This window comes from Coloeus monedula (genome assembly GCF_965178545.1).
Source record: "Coloeus monedula genome assembly, chromosome: 1".
NCBI classification, from domain to species: Eukaryota; Metazoa; Chordata; class Aves; order Passeriformes; family Corvidae; genus Coloeus; species Coloeus monedula.
Window position 1 is genome coordinate 55,476,749 of NC_138781.1, and position 17,451 is coordinate 55,494,199.

Sequence of the window (17,451 nt, forward strand, 5' to 3'; positions counted from 1 at the left end):
AATGTAATGAGAAGAAAAACCTAATGAGGTTTTTTTTCTTTCTTTGTCTGAGACAGACAATAATTTGTAGTGCCAGCAAAATTCTCTCATTCCTTCTTGCTTTGAAACCATGGGAGCCTTTGCTAAAAGAAAAGTTGTTTCACTAAAAAAAACCAAGAAACATTCTCCCAAGGACTCCATACTTGGGAGTATATTTACACACACACACACACACACACCATACTCCTGCTTTTATCCTTTTTTTTATTTTGACAAAATAGTGTCTTGTGGGAACTTTGGAATTGTAGAGCATGAAACACCCCAAAAAGTAAAATGCTATTTACACCTAACTGCAAAAACAGAAGTGTTGAAAATAGCAGTGGTTTTGATTTGTGTCATAAATATTAAATTATTACTTTTCCTTTCACTATAGGTACTTCAAAAACTAGGAAAAGCAGATGAAACTAAAGATGAACAGTTTGAAGAATATGTTCAAAATTTCAAACGGCAAGAGGTCAGTTACTTTTTCAGTTTCTTTAATTGCATCTTAAAAATGCAGTATATTTAACTTGCTGATTTTGAAGAAGGTGTTGCAGGGGAACAGGTAAAATTTTATTTTTTGGTAGGTACAAGATTTTGTTCTGCAACTTTCAAACAGAGATAACAGTTGTATTTGTGCTTGCAGAAGTCTAAAACATGGGCTGAAAATAAAAGGACATTTGTAGTCATATGTAACATCATCATGCTTGAACCGCTTGAGATCAGAGCGACAGTACATTTTCACTAGTAATTGAGAATAGAACCCAACCTCAATTAAATGCAGCTTAGTGCTTGCCTTCTTACAAAGAAAAGTATTTCCTTGGTTTCATTTTATGGATTACTTTCATCAGTGCTATATAATAATACTGGTTTTCAAGAGTGAATAGATTAATAGTTTCAGATTGCACTTGTGTTGTAAAGCTCCCCGTGGGTGCTGGGGTCTATGGTGGCAGTGCTGATGAAGCATAACTGGGAAGCAGTGCTCAATTACTCTTAGTGTTATAAACACAACACAGGAAAGCAAAGATGCTCCAAGGAGTTTATAATCTACTCCCAATGCAATCCTAAATTTTAACCCCAATTACTTGTTGCTTTGTTGGACAGACTTTTTGGCTCCGAGGTGATGAATTGCAATTTATTACGTAGTACCTTTCTAGTACAAATTAATGTCTACCATGAACTGTGGTAATACCGCCAAGAAAATAGTCTTGTTACATAAGAATGAATTGACATATCTGTTGTCTTCGTGAGCTGTTATTTAGAGGTCCTATAGAAAGGCACTGGAGATGAGAACTACTCCCACACATTTTACACAATGTAAAATTTGGCTCATGTCAATGTTTGCAATTTCTGCTCTGAATCAGTCCTATTCTACCAAATGCACTTTTCTCCTTTCTGTGTAAACGCAAACCCTGCATCCTGACTGCTAGAATGTTTATTAACTCTTTTGTCACTTAGCCTTTATTTTCCTCTCTTGGTGTGGAAGAGAGGGAGGTTTCAAGAGCTATTGAGCTTTCCTCTTCACCAAAGAGAAAAATACTGGGAGGTAAAAGAATCTGTTTCTCTGAGAATGGTAGTTCCTTCCCCAAATTTCTTGAGGTCAGGAAAATGGTGGGATTCAATAGAAGTTTTGAAACCCTACAGAGAAGTTATATTTTCCCTTTTCTTCCCCTTCCACTTTTCCAAGTCTTCTTGACTTGACTTCTTGATTATCCAATGTTGTTGTTTATACTCGTCCGTACCCCAGCTGCTTGCACAGCTAGTAACCGTGTTTGTAGAAATAAGGTACATCTCTGAGGGATTACTTTGGTGTAGGAGCAAATGGAGTATCCCCATGAAGAAACAGAATATGTGGTACTTTTTTCTTTTAGTTCAAAATTCTGAGACAAAAAAAGAGGGGAAAGAGAAAAAAAATCCTTTTAAGCAAAATGATGTCTCAAGTATTGGGTTTTTTTGTCCTTTACCAAAAATTTTCTGTAATGGTGATTTTAAGCTGAAAATCTTGCTTAGGGCTAAGGAGAATCTTAGCATTACTTTCTTTTTATTTCCTTGTTCTTTGATATACATAGAGACAGTAATAAACAGTAAAGGACTTCGCAGGAACTGCATGATGCTACATCCTAAATGCGAATGTGGCTTGGGACCAGAGAGGGAATTGGGTTGGGAGGAATGACTGCAAAGGGAACTACTACAACCATCATGACAGTCACATGCAGGTTAGGCTAGGTCCACTGACACACCAAATGAGAGAGACTGTATTTTTACTGAACTAGTCACACATGCTTACTGTGCTTTCAAGGAGTTCTGTTGTGCTCAATTCTTCAAATACAAGGGGGGAAATGCTGCAAAAGCACTGTTTCTGCCATGTTCACCAATAAGAAGCATATAAATAGTTTAAATTTTCTGAGTTTTGTCCATGCTTTGATCTACAATTTATTAACAATGCAAAGGTATGAAGCCTAACAATGTGCCTCTGAATTATCACTCTTACTGATCAATGCCATGCAAAACTGCTGTCTTCTGTGAACTCAAGCAGCCGTCTCTTCTTGGTTTACATTCAGTCCTGCTTTCAAGTTCATTCTGCAACTCTAGAGGCTTTAGATAAAGAAAAGTCAGATTCTAGATATTAAAGCATAAAAAGGCAGTCTGGTGGATTTATCCCTGTGCTGAGGTTCACCAAACTGTTGATGCGGGCCATTCAGGAGGCTTGGAAGAAGAACCACCTCTGTTAGAGGCTGTTCCATCTTTTTCAGGTCCCGCCAGGATTATTTGTCTCCATGGTGGTCACTGACCCAACAAGACCATGACAGAGGAAGTTTGAGAGGAGGTCCAAGTTTTACTTTGTTTCTTGCAATCTCACTTAGCAATGATTTTGTGGGAAGAGATGGAATAAAGTTGAGTTACAAGCTGTAAAACCTGCCTGCAGAGGCACGTGGCAGCACAAAGGAGCACGTGGCAGCACAAAGGAGCACATGGCGGCGCACAGAGGCTTGTCTCCACCAGACCCTGGCGGGAGGAGATGTCACACAGCAGACCCCTATGGAGAGGAGGCTGCCAGGAGCTGGCAGAAGGGTGAACAGCAAGTGATCACCCCATAGAAGGACATTTAGGAAGTGTGTTGCATCACGTAGTGAGGAGTGCCTTATAAGGAAATACTGTGCCTTAGAAAAGTGTATAAAACCAGCTCGTTTCTTTGAATAAACGATTCAGATTCCCTGCTGGTCTGGGTCCGTGCCTCAGTTGCTGACAGATTTGTCTGTTCCCTAGACACCTCACCTACCCACAGCTCATTCTCAGGAACACTATCACTTCAGTTCTATGTCTCTTTGCAAGTTCTCTCTTGCAGCTGGTGCTATGTGTGCTCAGGGGTCCTGGTAAGCTGAAAGCTGTGAAAATGGTCTATTTGTCTTATTTCCCTGCATTACTGAGCCTGCAACACTTGAGAGGTCAACTAACCTTAAGTATAGAATGATCTTTTTATTACTACTCTCCAAAGATAATAAATGAGGACTCCCAGTTCAGCCCACTGAAAGGATAAAGGAAAGAGCATAGTGCTCATTATCCAGCAAACAGAAAATTGAAAACCTGAAATTTTTGCCTGAATAGCAGATCAGATGGTGGGCCTGTACCGAACTCAGAAGAAGGCTATATGTAAGGATACATGCAGCAGATCTATCTGGAGAAAAAGGTCATTTATATTTCCCAGTCATCCATTCCCATCTCTTCCTGAATACAGCTGGATAAGAGCCTCTTCTGGACTTGACAACCTGCAGTTGAATTACCCAGATGAATCACCGTGGAGAAACTGATTTATCCCATGTCCAGAGAGAACAGAGCATAGTTGCTTTGCAGAGCTTCAGGACTTTCTCTATCAAAACCATTAAGCTGCTGCAGCTGATGCCAACAGTAAAAACATTTAAACAATGAATACAGCTGTTTTTCATCTTCCACTTAAGTTGTAAACTGAAAATTCCCACTCTAAATCAAAGCTTGTGGAACAAACAAAATGTATAAACTCATATATGACAGTATGACACAGACTTTCATTGTATTGCAAGAAATTTCTTGAGATTTAAACATTTATCTCTGCACAGCTAATTGTGAATATGCCCAGCCTCTTAATCAACTCTTAAGTTCAGAATGAAGGAAAAAAGAGAGAATTTCTGCATAATTCTCTCAGCTGTGAAATTATCATCAAAGGCTATTGAGGATTTACCAGAAATTCCATCTGTATTCTGTTTTTCAAGCAATTCCATTTTACATGTTCTTTTTTTTACAGAAAGTACAGTAGCAATTACCTTTATCCCCATGTTTATTTTAATGACTCACAGTCATTAAAAGTCACACTTTATTGTTCTAAGAGAGCAATATTATATTTCATGTATATGCATATTTATCTCTATTTTTCTTTTTTATAACATGTAGTTATGAGACTTCTTTTACTTTACAGACTACACTTAAAATATATTTTAGTGCTTAAACCCATAAACATTATGTACCGTATATGTACACACAGGAGATCCACCAGTTGCTACTACAAAAGCAGCTTCCCACGCCATGCTGTCAGAAAAAAAGCAAAATGTCAAATGCTGTTGTTGCTAGTTTATAGAATTAGGTGAAAACGAAGAGCCTTTTTTTGCTGTTGTTGAGTGATCAGAACCTGCTTCTGTGGACTGTTTTACTTAATGTGCTCATAGTAAGAGCTGCTCATTGGGTGTAATTGTTATGGTTCCTGAAAAGGCTTATCCTGTCCAAATCTTTTTTCACACAAGCATGCTTGGTTGCCTTACAGTTGTATCATGACATTGTCTAAAAGTTGGTCTTTTGAGACAATTAACATTTTTGAAATGCTCTTTTTGCATCAGCTGTGCCACTGCTTTTTTAAAACCTATTCGTGAATTAAGATACCCAAGATGAGATTCACCACCTACACAAAGGCACCAGATGTGCCTCACAGTGTCCCACTGGGCCCCCAGACATTGCTCTAGAAAAAGACATATGGTTTTGACCACAGCCCTGTATAATACCTGCTGTCTTGAGTACCATGTGGCATCTCCAACTGCAGACGTGTTTTGGCAGCTGAACCCTGTGCCTAGAGAGTGATCCAGTTCCAGATTGCAACACCTGAACACGGGTTTCCAGGAGTTGGGTGTTCCCTGATGGTTGTGCTGAACTGGGCAGCAGGGTCTGGAGAGCAAGGCAACAACCAATCAGTTTTCTGGGGGCATCTGTGGACCTTAATGTCTCTGATCAGCCCTATCTGGGTCCCCTAATCCTGCACGTGGACCCAGGAGTCCCATTTTAGCTCAGCCCTTGGCATAAGTTACACTATAGACTCATTCCCATGCCTAGGGAACCCATGTTTCAGCTGCATGTCCTGCTGCTACCATCTGGATCTCTCAGACAAACCCTGGACCTGGTTCAAACCCTCATTAGATTGAGGGTTGTCAGTGAAACCTCTTACCAGTCTCTGTCTCTACCCACCTGTCTCAGACCCTGCAGGATGGCACCCATCACTGAGGGCATAGCCTCCACTGGGGTCACTTGTGGTTCCTGGTACAACCCCACCAACTGTTGTGAGGGTTCTTAGTTATCTAAATCTTGGCATCTGTTGCCACTTGCAAGGCCCTAGTGTGTTCCCCCTGGCTTCCAGTTGCTGTTCAGCAAAGCTGGTAGGTCTCTAAGGACCAGTTGTATTTGCTATTTGTGGATGTATCACAAACAGCACTAGATAACTATACTGAGTGAATGGTTTTGACTACAAGATTTTCTTAATTGCTTTCCTGACTTCACAGGTTGCTCTTGAGAGGTATACATTGGCTCTATGAAAAGGAGAGATACCCAACTCATGCAGACAGTGATAGGTGTTTTAATCTAGAGTTGGATGAAGGACATGATTAAGAAAGGGAGCTTCAATATGTCTTACAAATATCAATCTCTGTTTTACAAAATCTTATTTTCTCTAGGAATTAGTAAGTATCTCATATATCTATATGACCATTTTTAAACCTATCTTATGCCCTTTTAGACCCCCCTCATTTTACAGATCTTGTACGTGGTCTTGAGATGGATAAAATAATCCAGGCAGTTAACAACAAGTGTGAACTTTAAAATTACTCTGAATGGGTGACACTATTTCTCCTTAGCTGATTCTCAGATTTTCTTGGTTGTCTGTAGAATCTCATACTAAGCTGCAGGGGATCTGTGGTACTTGTTAAGCTGAAACTATTATGTGTTCAATACAGTTCTGTCCATATGAGACTCCTTTGCTAAATAAAAGTGATACCAAGTGTGTCTGGTAGATATTCCAAAGTAAACCAGACAGAGAATAAAACAATCTAGTACAGTGGAAAGGAGCTTTTTTCTGTGAGCCAACAAGTGTTTACATTCAGGGGCACTGAGTCTAACAAGCATTTGGGACAATCCCAAAGTGTACTTCATATACTGGATGATCCCTAAGCCAAATACACTCTATACAATGTATATATACAATCTATACAAATGTACAATGTATTTTGAGACCATGGGAGGGATTTCTCTGCTGATTCCATTCCATCCTGAAATGTGTGTTTAATAACTATCTTATGTCTTCAGGGCCATTTTTCCCAAGACAAGAAGAAATATAGTGTCCCATTAAATCTCATTTCAACCTTATTAATTTCCAATCAGGCAAGATATCCAGGAAGGTGAGGCCCTCTATTTTATGCTACAAAATTATCTCTGCATGGACAGACCAGATGCATTTCAACTGATTCCTCACTAAAAAAGAGAGAGCAGCTGATGCAATGTTTTTCTTTTTTGATTCTGACCATTGATTGCTCCAAATCCAGAGTCCAAACCATTGTCAAACTGTGCGAGTTTTGAGTGCACCATATAATATAAGTTCTCATTTGATAGACCAGAAAGTAGGAGTGTACCAGTAAACACCGTGAAGGGACAACATTAAATACGTGACAATCTTTTAAAAAGTACTTTTTAAAACCTGTATGTAACAGTTTGCAAGATACGCATAGTCAGAAATACAGTATTTTCATATAATTATGCCTCTGCCTATTATGCCTCTGCAGCTTTAGTAACTGTATTAATTGTTTTCTCCCCAGTGCAGTTGAATGTTCAGAGTTACTTCTGACTATTTTAAAAGGAAACCTGTATATGTTTCTTCAGGAGCCCCCTGGGATAACTGACTGTGGGAATAGTTCTGTATATGTTTCTTCAGGAGCCCCTTGGGATAACTGACTGTGGGGATAGTTGACATAGCCCAGCTCAGAGATTTAAGACATGGATTGAACATGATGCAGCTCACAACAAACAGTTCTGGACAGTTTTCTACCTGATCTGTTAACACATAGCTTATGTATGTTATTTACAAATGTAGTTATGGGTATGCAGCTGTAGCCATAAAGAGAGTCATAAGTAGCTGTTCAGAAAGTCTATCTTGACATGAAGTGTATATAGATTACTTTTAGACGTGGACTTGTAGATACTTGCTTCCTCTGCAGACCCCAAATTTCATTAAAACCATTATTCTGGGCCCTACTTTGAGGACATGATTACACATAACGGATGATGTAGTAACTGTGAAGGTAGAATGCTTTGAGGGGGGAGGTTTAGTTGTGAGGCACAGTTGGAATTTCACTTAAGGTGAGTGCCACATATTTTTCAGTTCAGTCCTCATCTGAAACAGAAACCAATGGTTCAGTAAAAGGGTTGGTTTAGTGTCCCTGCAGGCACAGAGCTTTCTCAAATGCCTACTGGGAGTCGTTACTTAACACGAGGCAGAGCTCCCTGGTTCTTGCCTTTAGAGTTGGTTTGGGGTTTTTTTGAATTAGTCTGAATCATATGAGAAGCCTGTTTCATTTGATGCAGTTTACATCAATTCAGCATGCTACTTAATAACTAGAACTACAAAATTCTTACTTTTGAGCCTTCCTAGTGGCTTGGCCACAAATTTGGTGCTCTCCTGGAAGATACTGTTATGCCTGAAACCTCTGTGTTTCCAGAGAAGATTCCAAAGCCAGTTTTTTCAACTGATGCACTAGACAAATGTTCCAAAACCCAAATCTCTTAGAGCTTAGAAAGAAAAAAAGGAAATCCATTTCTTTAAGAAAAAAATTTCAAAATTTAGGCGACAATTCTAGGGACTATAAGGAACCTGATAAATTGTAAACTAGAGTATTCTGGCAAGCAGATAGATTTCATATTAAATTACAGATTTGTCCAAGTGGCCTCTTATTTTGTTAAGCTTCTCATAATATAATAGTTATTTTCATTCATACTACAGAGTTCTGTAAAAGACATAGCAGTAAATAGTACCTGAAGTGTTTATGAAGAGAGACAGCACGGATCTACACTGTGACAAGTAACAGCACATTACAATAAAGAATGTCTTCCAGGTGATACAGAAAATATTATATTTTCAGCTATTTCTCTGATGTCTTAGCAACGAAATTAAAAAATTTCAGCATTAATTAGAGCTGCTTTAATAATTGCCATTTTTAATTATTTTTGTTATTAGTATTATCATTATTATTATTTTGTTATTATTTGTTATGAATTACCCTGTACTTCAGGTTCAATATTTTCAATCCTCTTGCCTCTCACTAAATTGGAGTGATATATTTGGGTTTTGTATGTCATTCATGTGCTGACCTTTCCTGGAAAGATGTATTGTGTTTATATCCCGTATGTGACATGACAGAAAAATCAAACTCTTCTGTTCTGACTGGAAAGCTGTAAATTAATGATTCCTGGCAAATAGGTCATCCAATTACAACTTTCGTGGAGGCAAGGTGGTCTTTAATTTCTGAGTGGATGCAACAGTTTTTCTAATCCATTAGGAAGCAAAAGCTGATTAGAAGGAAACTATCGGGTTTTCGTTTTCATCATTAACTTTTTTTAGGTCTCGTCTGTCTCACAGCCAACAGTGCTGTGATTCTTTTTCTTAATTCCAGTGCTAAGATATGCCTAAATGCTACGAATTGAAAAGAAAACCAAAACTAAAATACCCAAGAATCAGTAGTACTGAAAAGGCCTAACGCTGCTGTCAGGGTATGTAAGGCCTGCAGCTGTAGATTGCTAGATCATGAAACACTGAACCTTCTTATCTCACTGAGTGTATGTGTCTTTACCAGCTATATAATACTGACCATATAATGAGACCAGAGAGTAGAAACATGATAGGCTATGTCATTCAAAGCAACAAACTATTATCTGGGACATTGCTGTGAAGAGCTGTGTTGACTTTCACAAAGATGGATGTTGGCTTGGGTTTTTAGCATGCCTCCCTTGCTCTTATGTAAAGTTAAACAGGGTTATGTAATAGATTTTTGGCAATTAGTGTATTGAGTTTGATCAGATGAGCTAACAGCACTGATTTTTGGTGCAGGAGTCTGGTAGAACATGTGTACTGTTATCAAACAAACTGGTTGTGAGAAGTTTCCTATTGAGACTTTCCTCTGGAGTTTCTTACATCTTACAAAACTCTGACTCGTTTTACTGACTTATGTAGAACAAATGAAAGAAATTATGAAATTATAAAGGAAGCATCAGTGCTGTCTTGGGAAATTTCATTATAGAGGAATACAACATTGGCAAAAGGACACCTGCCTTTCATTCTCCCTCAAGAAGCTGCATCTCATTTAACAAAATTCATGGCTTTAATGAATATACTTGGAACGGTGGTTTCAGAGCCACCAGATGTTTTCATTTGATAGACCAGAAAGTAGAAGTGTACCAGTAAACACCATAAAGGGACAACATTAAATACATTAAAATCTTTTAATACTTTTTAAAGTATTTTTTAAAGTACTTTAAAACCTGTATGTAACAGTTTGCAAGATGTGCATAGTCAGCAATGCAGTATTTTCATCTTATGAATTTTAATTAGTCTGTTAAGTGATAAAAGTATATCTGTCTTCACTAATAATGATTTTACTACAGAAAATGTGTAGACCAGCAGCACATTTTTCAGAATTCACAGGGCTGAGGGATTTTGATGCTAATTTTTGTTTCTGGTATTTTTAGAAAGGTCTAATTTTGTTGTCATTGAAACTGAGAGATTACCTCTCAAATTAGTAGGAGCTGGCCCTTGCTCATGGATTTTTCAGTGTCACACAACACAACAATTGATAATGAGGGAAAGTTCATATGACTCTATCATGCTTAGATATTTCAGGTGTTTGTGGCCTGTTAATAACCTAGACTGAGGGAGATGCATATTAAAATTATTCTTTTGAATGAAGTGTCAGAACTCATAACAGCACATACAGCAAAATATTTACATCATGTTTTACTGCTTTGACTTTTTCTTACACAATTCCCTGAAGAGCAGTTGCTGATGATGCACAATGCTAACCAAGCACAATAGATCTAACAGTGGTTTACGGTAGGAGTTGTGAAACTGCACAGCAGTATAGTTATAAACATAGCATTTGAGCAGTATGTTTCCTTGACATTTGTTGTGTGCTGCTTAGTCCTAGTGACAAAACATCATGTGTACAAGTAAAACTGGACATGAAATCAGCTAAGGAGGCTCTCAGCCTTCCAACTGCAGTTTGCTGCTCCCAGAACACCAGAGATTTTGTAATAACTAAAAGTTGTTACTATATGGTCACCTGTTCAGCTGGACCATGACAAAGAACCAAGTTGCTGTGCCTTCCATTTTTACCACAAGAGCTCAGGCCAAAGAAGGTATGAAATGGAAAGATAACTTCTGTGCCTTCATGTGACTTCTCACAGTATTAGGGATCCTCCCAGGAGGAGACTGGCATGCATAAAAGGGGAACTTCCCTCTAGTTTCTGCCAAATATTTGCTGATCCTCCTCTTCAGACATGAGATCAAGAAATTTGCTCCTGGGTACAATCTCCTTTTCTCTGTGGAAGCACTCATCACTTAATGCCGTGGTCCATGGAAAACAGACAACTTCTGTCATCCCCCTGCCTACTATTCAAGCACAGAATGAAGTTAGCTTCTGCTGTGTTATGTAGCCTGAAATAATGTGTTGTATTGATGCTTTAGGGTAGTACTTTCTGCTAAACAGTATTAAAATGTACACATAATATTTTCTTAAAGGACACAACATCAAGCTACTACTCCAGAACTTTCTGTTGTCCTATAAGTAATTAAATCTGCAGTTTAATCCACTGATACTCAACCTGTCTGGCCCTTGCTTTGATATGCAGCTCTGATTCCAAAGCAGGGGAAGAGGTTGCCTTTCCTTGGAGCATCAAATATGGTCCCAAACCAAAGAAAGGTCAGTGGGCTGGTTGCTCCTTCACGCTTGCTGTTACCCAGCAGCTTTTCAGATACCACCCTGCTGAGTCTATTTCTGTGCTCAGCATTTAGTCAATTAATGGATTTGAGAGCTGTAGGTGACTTGTTTCAGATCAAATTAGTGTAAAAAGCAAGCTTCTGTTTGTTGAATCCATAAAGTGAATTCAGTCTGCTTTCTAGGCCCACTCAGGCATTTTTACCTTCCAACTTCTTTAGTATTTCCAGGATGTTAAACAGTTGCTCTCGTCTTATAGTGTACTGCAGTTTAAGGGATGGGGGTGGGGGCTTTTGTTGATCCCATTCTAAAGGCCTACAGTTCCCTTCAGGAAGCTGAGAGAAGTGAGTTTGGTGGGTGTAATCTGCATTGTATTGTGTGTACTGGTTAGACAAGTATTTTTTTCAGAACCACAATTTGGACGTGGCTGCAGGTATGATGAATTTTAAGCATCAAATAGCCCCTATCACCTGAATTTCTTATGATCCTCTGTGTCTGAATGCTCTGAGCATTGAAGTTGCTGATGGCAAATCCTCTACTGACAGAAATCCTTTGAGTTAAGTGGAGTTGTAACAGCTTATGCCTTCTGCCTTCTAAAGTATTCACTTTATTCACATGCACCCTTTAGATTCTGATTTTCACATAGAAAATATGAGAGAAACTCCAAAGCAGTCAGTCATATTTTGCTGCTGACTTTTCCACATGGTGTAGCTGTATGTGAGAAAATGTGACTGCAAGCTGATATTCCTGTAGTTTCCAACTGCTTAAATAAATAATTTGAAAGATATTGGAAACTGGTAAATGTGGACTGTTTCAAAAATCTTCAGGCTATTGAAGGTGGCCTGGACAGCATCTTTTTAGCAATAAAATATGTGTGTAGCACAGGTTTCTTTGCAAATCCTTGGAACTGTGAAGTCCAACTTGTGATACAGTCAGAGATAAAGTAACAAAATTCATTGTGTTTTCTCTGTTCTGAGTTTTTAAAACATTGTTGGTATAAAAAAAAGAAAGATAATTTTGATGTATTTGCCAAAGAAACAGTCGAGATTTGACAGTAGACTGCAAGATGCACTAATCAAGTAAAACAAAGTAACTAAAGGTACTGTATTTTAATAGTTATTTGCTTGCAAACTGTTAAAATGTTAGAATACTTGGGAGGTGGTTTGCAAATATAGTGAACAACTTGTGTAAGGGTAGAACTTCCTTCAGGTCTAGACTGGCCTCATTTAAGTAGTTTCCAGTGGAAGTTCACCGTTTTTTATTATACCTCTTTGTGTTTCAGATTAGGCCATAGGCCCAGCTGACTTGAACTGCACCTTGGCTGTAAAATACACCTGTCTTTCTTTGAGTGGAGTTCTTTGCTGCATGGACGATTGATAAAATAAAGCCAGAAATTCTAGCCTAGAGAGTACACCATGCCAAGCCTCCTTTGCCAGGCCCCCTCTTCACATGAATCTGTGCACGCTTGCAACATGTGGCACTATTAATCAGATAGCTCCTGAAATTGCTTGTAGTTGTTGTTTGACATACTGCATGCATGTTTCAAGGCATTAAACATAACTGACGTGTGTTTTCACTTCCATGCTTTTTTTTTCTTCTTTTTCAGGCAGAGGGTTCCAGACTCCAGAGAGAACTGAGAGGATATTTAGCAGCCATTAAAGGTGATTTTTAAGTTTTATATCTTGATTTCATTAAGCAAACTTTTTTTTAAAAATTGAGACAAGTAAGCTTGTTTAAAGTATACAAAGACAAATGCAAGTAAGATTCTCTTTAACCTGATGCAGGGATTCTGCACCTTCAATGTCAACTCATGTGTACAGTCTTGCATCCTCTACTGTCCTTTGTGTGCATCCTCCACTGCCCAGATTCTCACATTGCATGCATTTTCAACACCCACAAAGTCTATGCACCTTGTTATTCATCTTTGCAAATGCTAGAATATGAAATAATTCATTCAAGGCAAGGGATTGCTTGATCTCCACAACTGTAACATTTCCAGGTTCTTACTAGTTGGGTGATGAGCTTTCTCCAAAACCACACTCCCTGTGATAATGTGATTTCTCATCTATTTACTGCTGCTTAATCCATTTTTTTAAAGTTTAAAAGTCAAATGTGATGACTCTTGATACTACATTGAAAATCTAAGTAGCAGAAGTTCACTAGCCAGTGCTTAAATATCAGAGATAAGTAAACAGTCATTTAAATCCTACTAGACATTTGTAAATCCAGCACACTCAACAGAGCACTGTATGCAAAGTGTTCTCTTTCTCATGCCACCTCTCTTTGGAGGAGTTGGAGGCTAAAGGGAAGGGAATAAGAGTTGGTGACTGATTGAGAGACAGTAGCTTCTTGAGATAAATATAAATATATGATAAGTATATATATGTGTATATATATTTTTAACCTGGCTCTAGTCCAGTAGGGAAAATTTTGCAAATGAGTATTAACATCCCTGGAAATCACTGTCATAGTAACACTTCATCGGCTGTTCACAGGCAGGAAAGAAAGCTCTTTTTGATGGGAATTATAAAATGGGAAACAAAGCAGTAGCTTACTGTCTTTGACCATCTATTCTTTTCTGGATGGGCTGCCCAGGGAAAATTCCATACCCAACAAATTTGCACAAATGTCTTTTGTTCTTAGAGGAAATGATAGCATCAGTCTTTTTAGGGGAACCCATTAAATGCTAATTTTGCTTTCTTAGTTTTCACTCTTCCCCACACACATTGTCAGGTGGTTACTCAGAAGCAGCAGGATGATGCTGTTTGTTGGCTAGATGTCTTACCTGTCACATAAGCTGACTGTTTACATGCTGCTTCGGTTTCTGTATTGGTGACAACAACTCTCCTTTCTGTTTCATCTTCTTTCTCCATCTTTCTCTTGTTTTCCTAGCACTCTATACTCACGGCCCTTTTGATCTTTTGCTCTCCAATGGGCTACTTTTTGCACCAAGCTTTGTGATTATCTTGGTGTTAAATTTTCCATTGTTTAAGTTTTGCCTTTTTAGCTATGCTTTTCTGTTTAGCGTCTTTCTCTTGTTGCAGCCTTTAAGTAATTTGGACTGACTTTCTTACTCAGAATGAAAAGTGCTTGCTAGCACCTTATTATCTACATGTCTTTAAAAAGATCCAGTCATAAGCAGTCTTGAGAGCCTTAAAAATGTCAAAGTCAACAAGCCATCAGTGGGAGTCCTTTGCACACATACTGTCACACACTGGTGCTGTGGAGTGAGCACACAACCCAAGACAGTAGAGCACAATACACAGCTCTGGCATGTCAAAGATGACTAGGTCAGTAGTGCCAAAGACCAGATTTTGGGTGACTGGAGCACCTGCTACAGTGTCTTGGTTGCAATTCTTTGAACAACTGCTATCATTAAAAGATTTTGGGGTATCTATGCACAAAAGCATGGGAACCCCCATGTTTAGGCACTTGAGTGGGATTTTGGTGCCAAGGATGTCAGAGACTTGGAGTCATGCTGTCGTCAGGGGCTCATTTTGCAGGAAAAAAGGTCAATCATATAATTGCATATATTGGAATTATTGGAAAATAATGCACTTGACATCCTTATATTCTTGGATGTATGAGAGAAGCAGTTAATTGTAAAGGGTTTTGGGATTTGAACTTCAGTAGTGAGTTCCATTTTGCTGCATGACTTCTGAGTGACTTAATACTGGAAGTAGGAAGTACAAATCCAGGCACGATTTCATAGAATCATAGAATGGTTTGGGTTGGAAACCCCCCTGCCATAGTCAGGGATGCCACTCACTAGACCAGGTTGCTCAGAGCACCATCCAACCTGACCTTGAACACTTCCAAGGATGGGGCATCCACTTCTTTGGGCTACCTGTTCCAATGTCTCGCTACCCTCTGAGTAAGGAATTTCTTCCTAACATCTAATCTAAATCTCTCCTCTTTTAGATTCAAACCATTAATTCCCCTCTGACCTACCACTGTCTGCCTGTGTAAGAAGTTCCTCTCCCTCTTTTTCATAAGTTCCCATTAAGTACTGTCTGGCCAAAAGGAGGTCTCCTCAGAGCCTTTTTATCTCCAGGCTAAACAACCCCAGCTCTCTCAGTCTGTCTTTGCAGGAGAGGTTCTCCATTTCTCTGAACATCTTTGTGGCCTTCTCTGGACCTGCTCTAACAGGTCCACATCTTTCTTGTGCTGTGGACTCCAGATACAGAACCCAGGTGGGGGTTTAAGCAAGGAACAGTCAACTGAGCCTTATTATGAGCCTCTGTCCCTTCATTTTAATATACTTGACAATTGAGATTTAGTATCATACATTCTTAAAAGAATTTTTGCTGTATTTAGACTTCTTCTCTTGTTCACTGGTGCTTTTTAGCCTTAGCTGGACCTTGATCTTTCTTTTTGGTTATTCAAGGCCTTGGAGGAACCATGCCATAAAGCTGTTGAACTTGTGAATGGCTTTTACATGCCATTTTATTTCACCTGCATGATAGTTTAATGTCTGCTGTGTCTCAGTGGTGTTTGTACTGACAAGACTGTGTGCTATCCCCCATAGCTTTAGTCATCTCATGCCTCAGGCTTGTGTCTCTTCCAGTCTCCATGGCAATATGTATCTGGGTTTTATACTTCATGATTTATTTTTAAGCTTTTGTGAGCTGTAAGGGACTTAAAAGGTTTTAAGGGCCAATTGTTACAGAAACCCTAACTCAGTCACCCATTTTCTACCCCCAAGCTCTTTTCAAGTACCAGTGCAGATGGGGAAGATAAACCTGGATCTTCATGCAGGTGGCAAGGTGACAGAGGTAAAAAGTAGTCCTGCATGAGGAAAAGAAAGCACCACACCCTTCAGGTGGCTTAATGTAGCGATAAAGAGTAACTGGTCTACAGGAAGGGTGGGGGGAGATTTTTGAGGTCTGTAAGCAGTTCTGCTGCCTAGTTGTCAGTCTGTGGCTGATAGAACAGCACATATCCTCCAGACACAGAAATCTTAAAATCAGTAATGTAATTTCTTAAAAGCCGTAAAACTATTCATCATCTTTCTGAAAAATTTATTCATTAATTATGAAATTATTTAATTGTTCCAGTGGAAACCCTAATGGATTACTAGCAATAACAAATACAACCCTTATGGCAGGATAGGTCATTTCTCTGAAGAACCACGTAAGTAATATTAAGAGCCAGACCAAGATGTCTCACCCCATCAGGAAAATGGAAATTTCTTCATGATTCGGGCTAAATTACCCTGCAGGGGAGTGAGGAGACCCCACAGTATGAGTTCTACAGCAAACATGCTGTTTCAGGTCTGTGTCATTCGCCATGGGGGCTTGAGTACATTGGAACTGTGATGGCAAAGAGTCACCTACCCTCTACCATCTCTGGTGTGCTTAATGGGAATTTCTCTGCACTGCCACCCCCGGGATCCCTATCACATAGAGGCCTCTAGAATTTTTGGGGGGCTCCAGGGACAGGGACTCTTTCCCATAGAAACAGGGATCATTTAATCTGAGAAGCTCAGTCTTCAGTAACTGGATTATTTAGCAACATTTTTCTTAAGTGATTCAAATGTTTTGGCACATTTAGTTATTAAATAAAGGACCCAATTACCAACAAGTAGTACTGAATGAAACAATTGATATTAAATATAAATTTCTAACTGTTCCTCAGCAGTAAAAATTCTTTTCACATTTCTTAGTACTTCAATGACTTGCTTTTAACAATTTATCTTTCTCAGTGATAGCAGTTAAAAATAGCAGAGAGAGCCTGCAGTCTGTAACTAAGACACTAATCCTCTTAAATTTAGTGCTGAATAATGCATAAAAGGTATCAGTGTGTAAGAAATAATTCTATGTGAAAACCAGCCAAATAAAAAATCATTGGACACTGTAAGTTTATGTCCAGAGGCATGAAAAAGAATGAGAATTCACTGGATTGGTATTTACCTCTTCACTCATTTGGAGTATTGCAGTAAACCTGGAATAGATGCAGTCAGAGGGGAGTAGGATAGATGGTCTTAGCCTGGAAATTTCAGATTGAAGCCCCTGACTGCAAAAGCCAAATACTTTACTGCCCACTTACCTGACACTGCAGCTGGATTTGACTGATGTTTTTTACAAGAATGTGGTGGAATGAAGGATTATTCAGTTCTCAGAACTGAAAAAAGTGTAAAAGTTGGTGCAGTTTTGATATGACTCAA

The 17,451-nt window shown here is 38.9% G+C and overlaps 1 protein-coding gene across 1 annotated transcript in view; it reads left to right on the forward strand.

The window, feature by feature from the left end:
• The window catches only part of AMPH (amphiphysin), a gene marked incomplete at both ends in the record, with an annotated part of 130,157 nt that overhangs the window by 60,441 nt on the left and 52,265 nt on the right, over positions 1–17,451 (forward strand). Inside the window, 2 exons of the mRNA XM_082278578.1 lie at positions 413–493; positions 12,892–12,946. Coding sequence (XP_082134704.1) covers positions 413–493; positions 12,892–12,946 — 136 coding nt within the window. The remainder of the gene's footprint in view (positions 1–412; positions 494–12,891; positions 12,947–17,451) is intronic.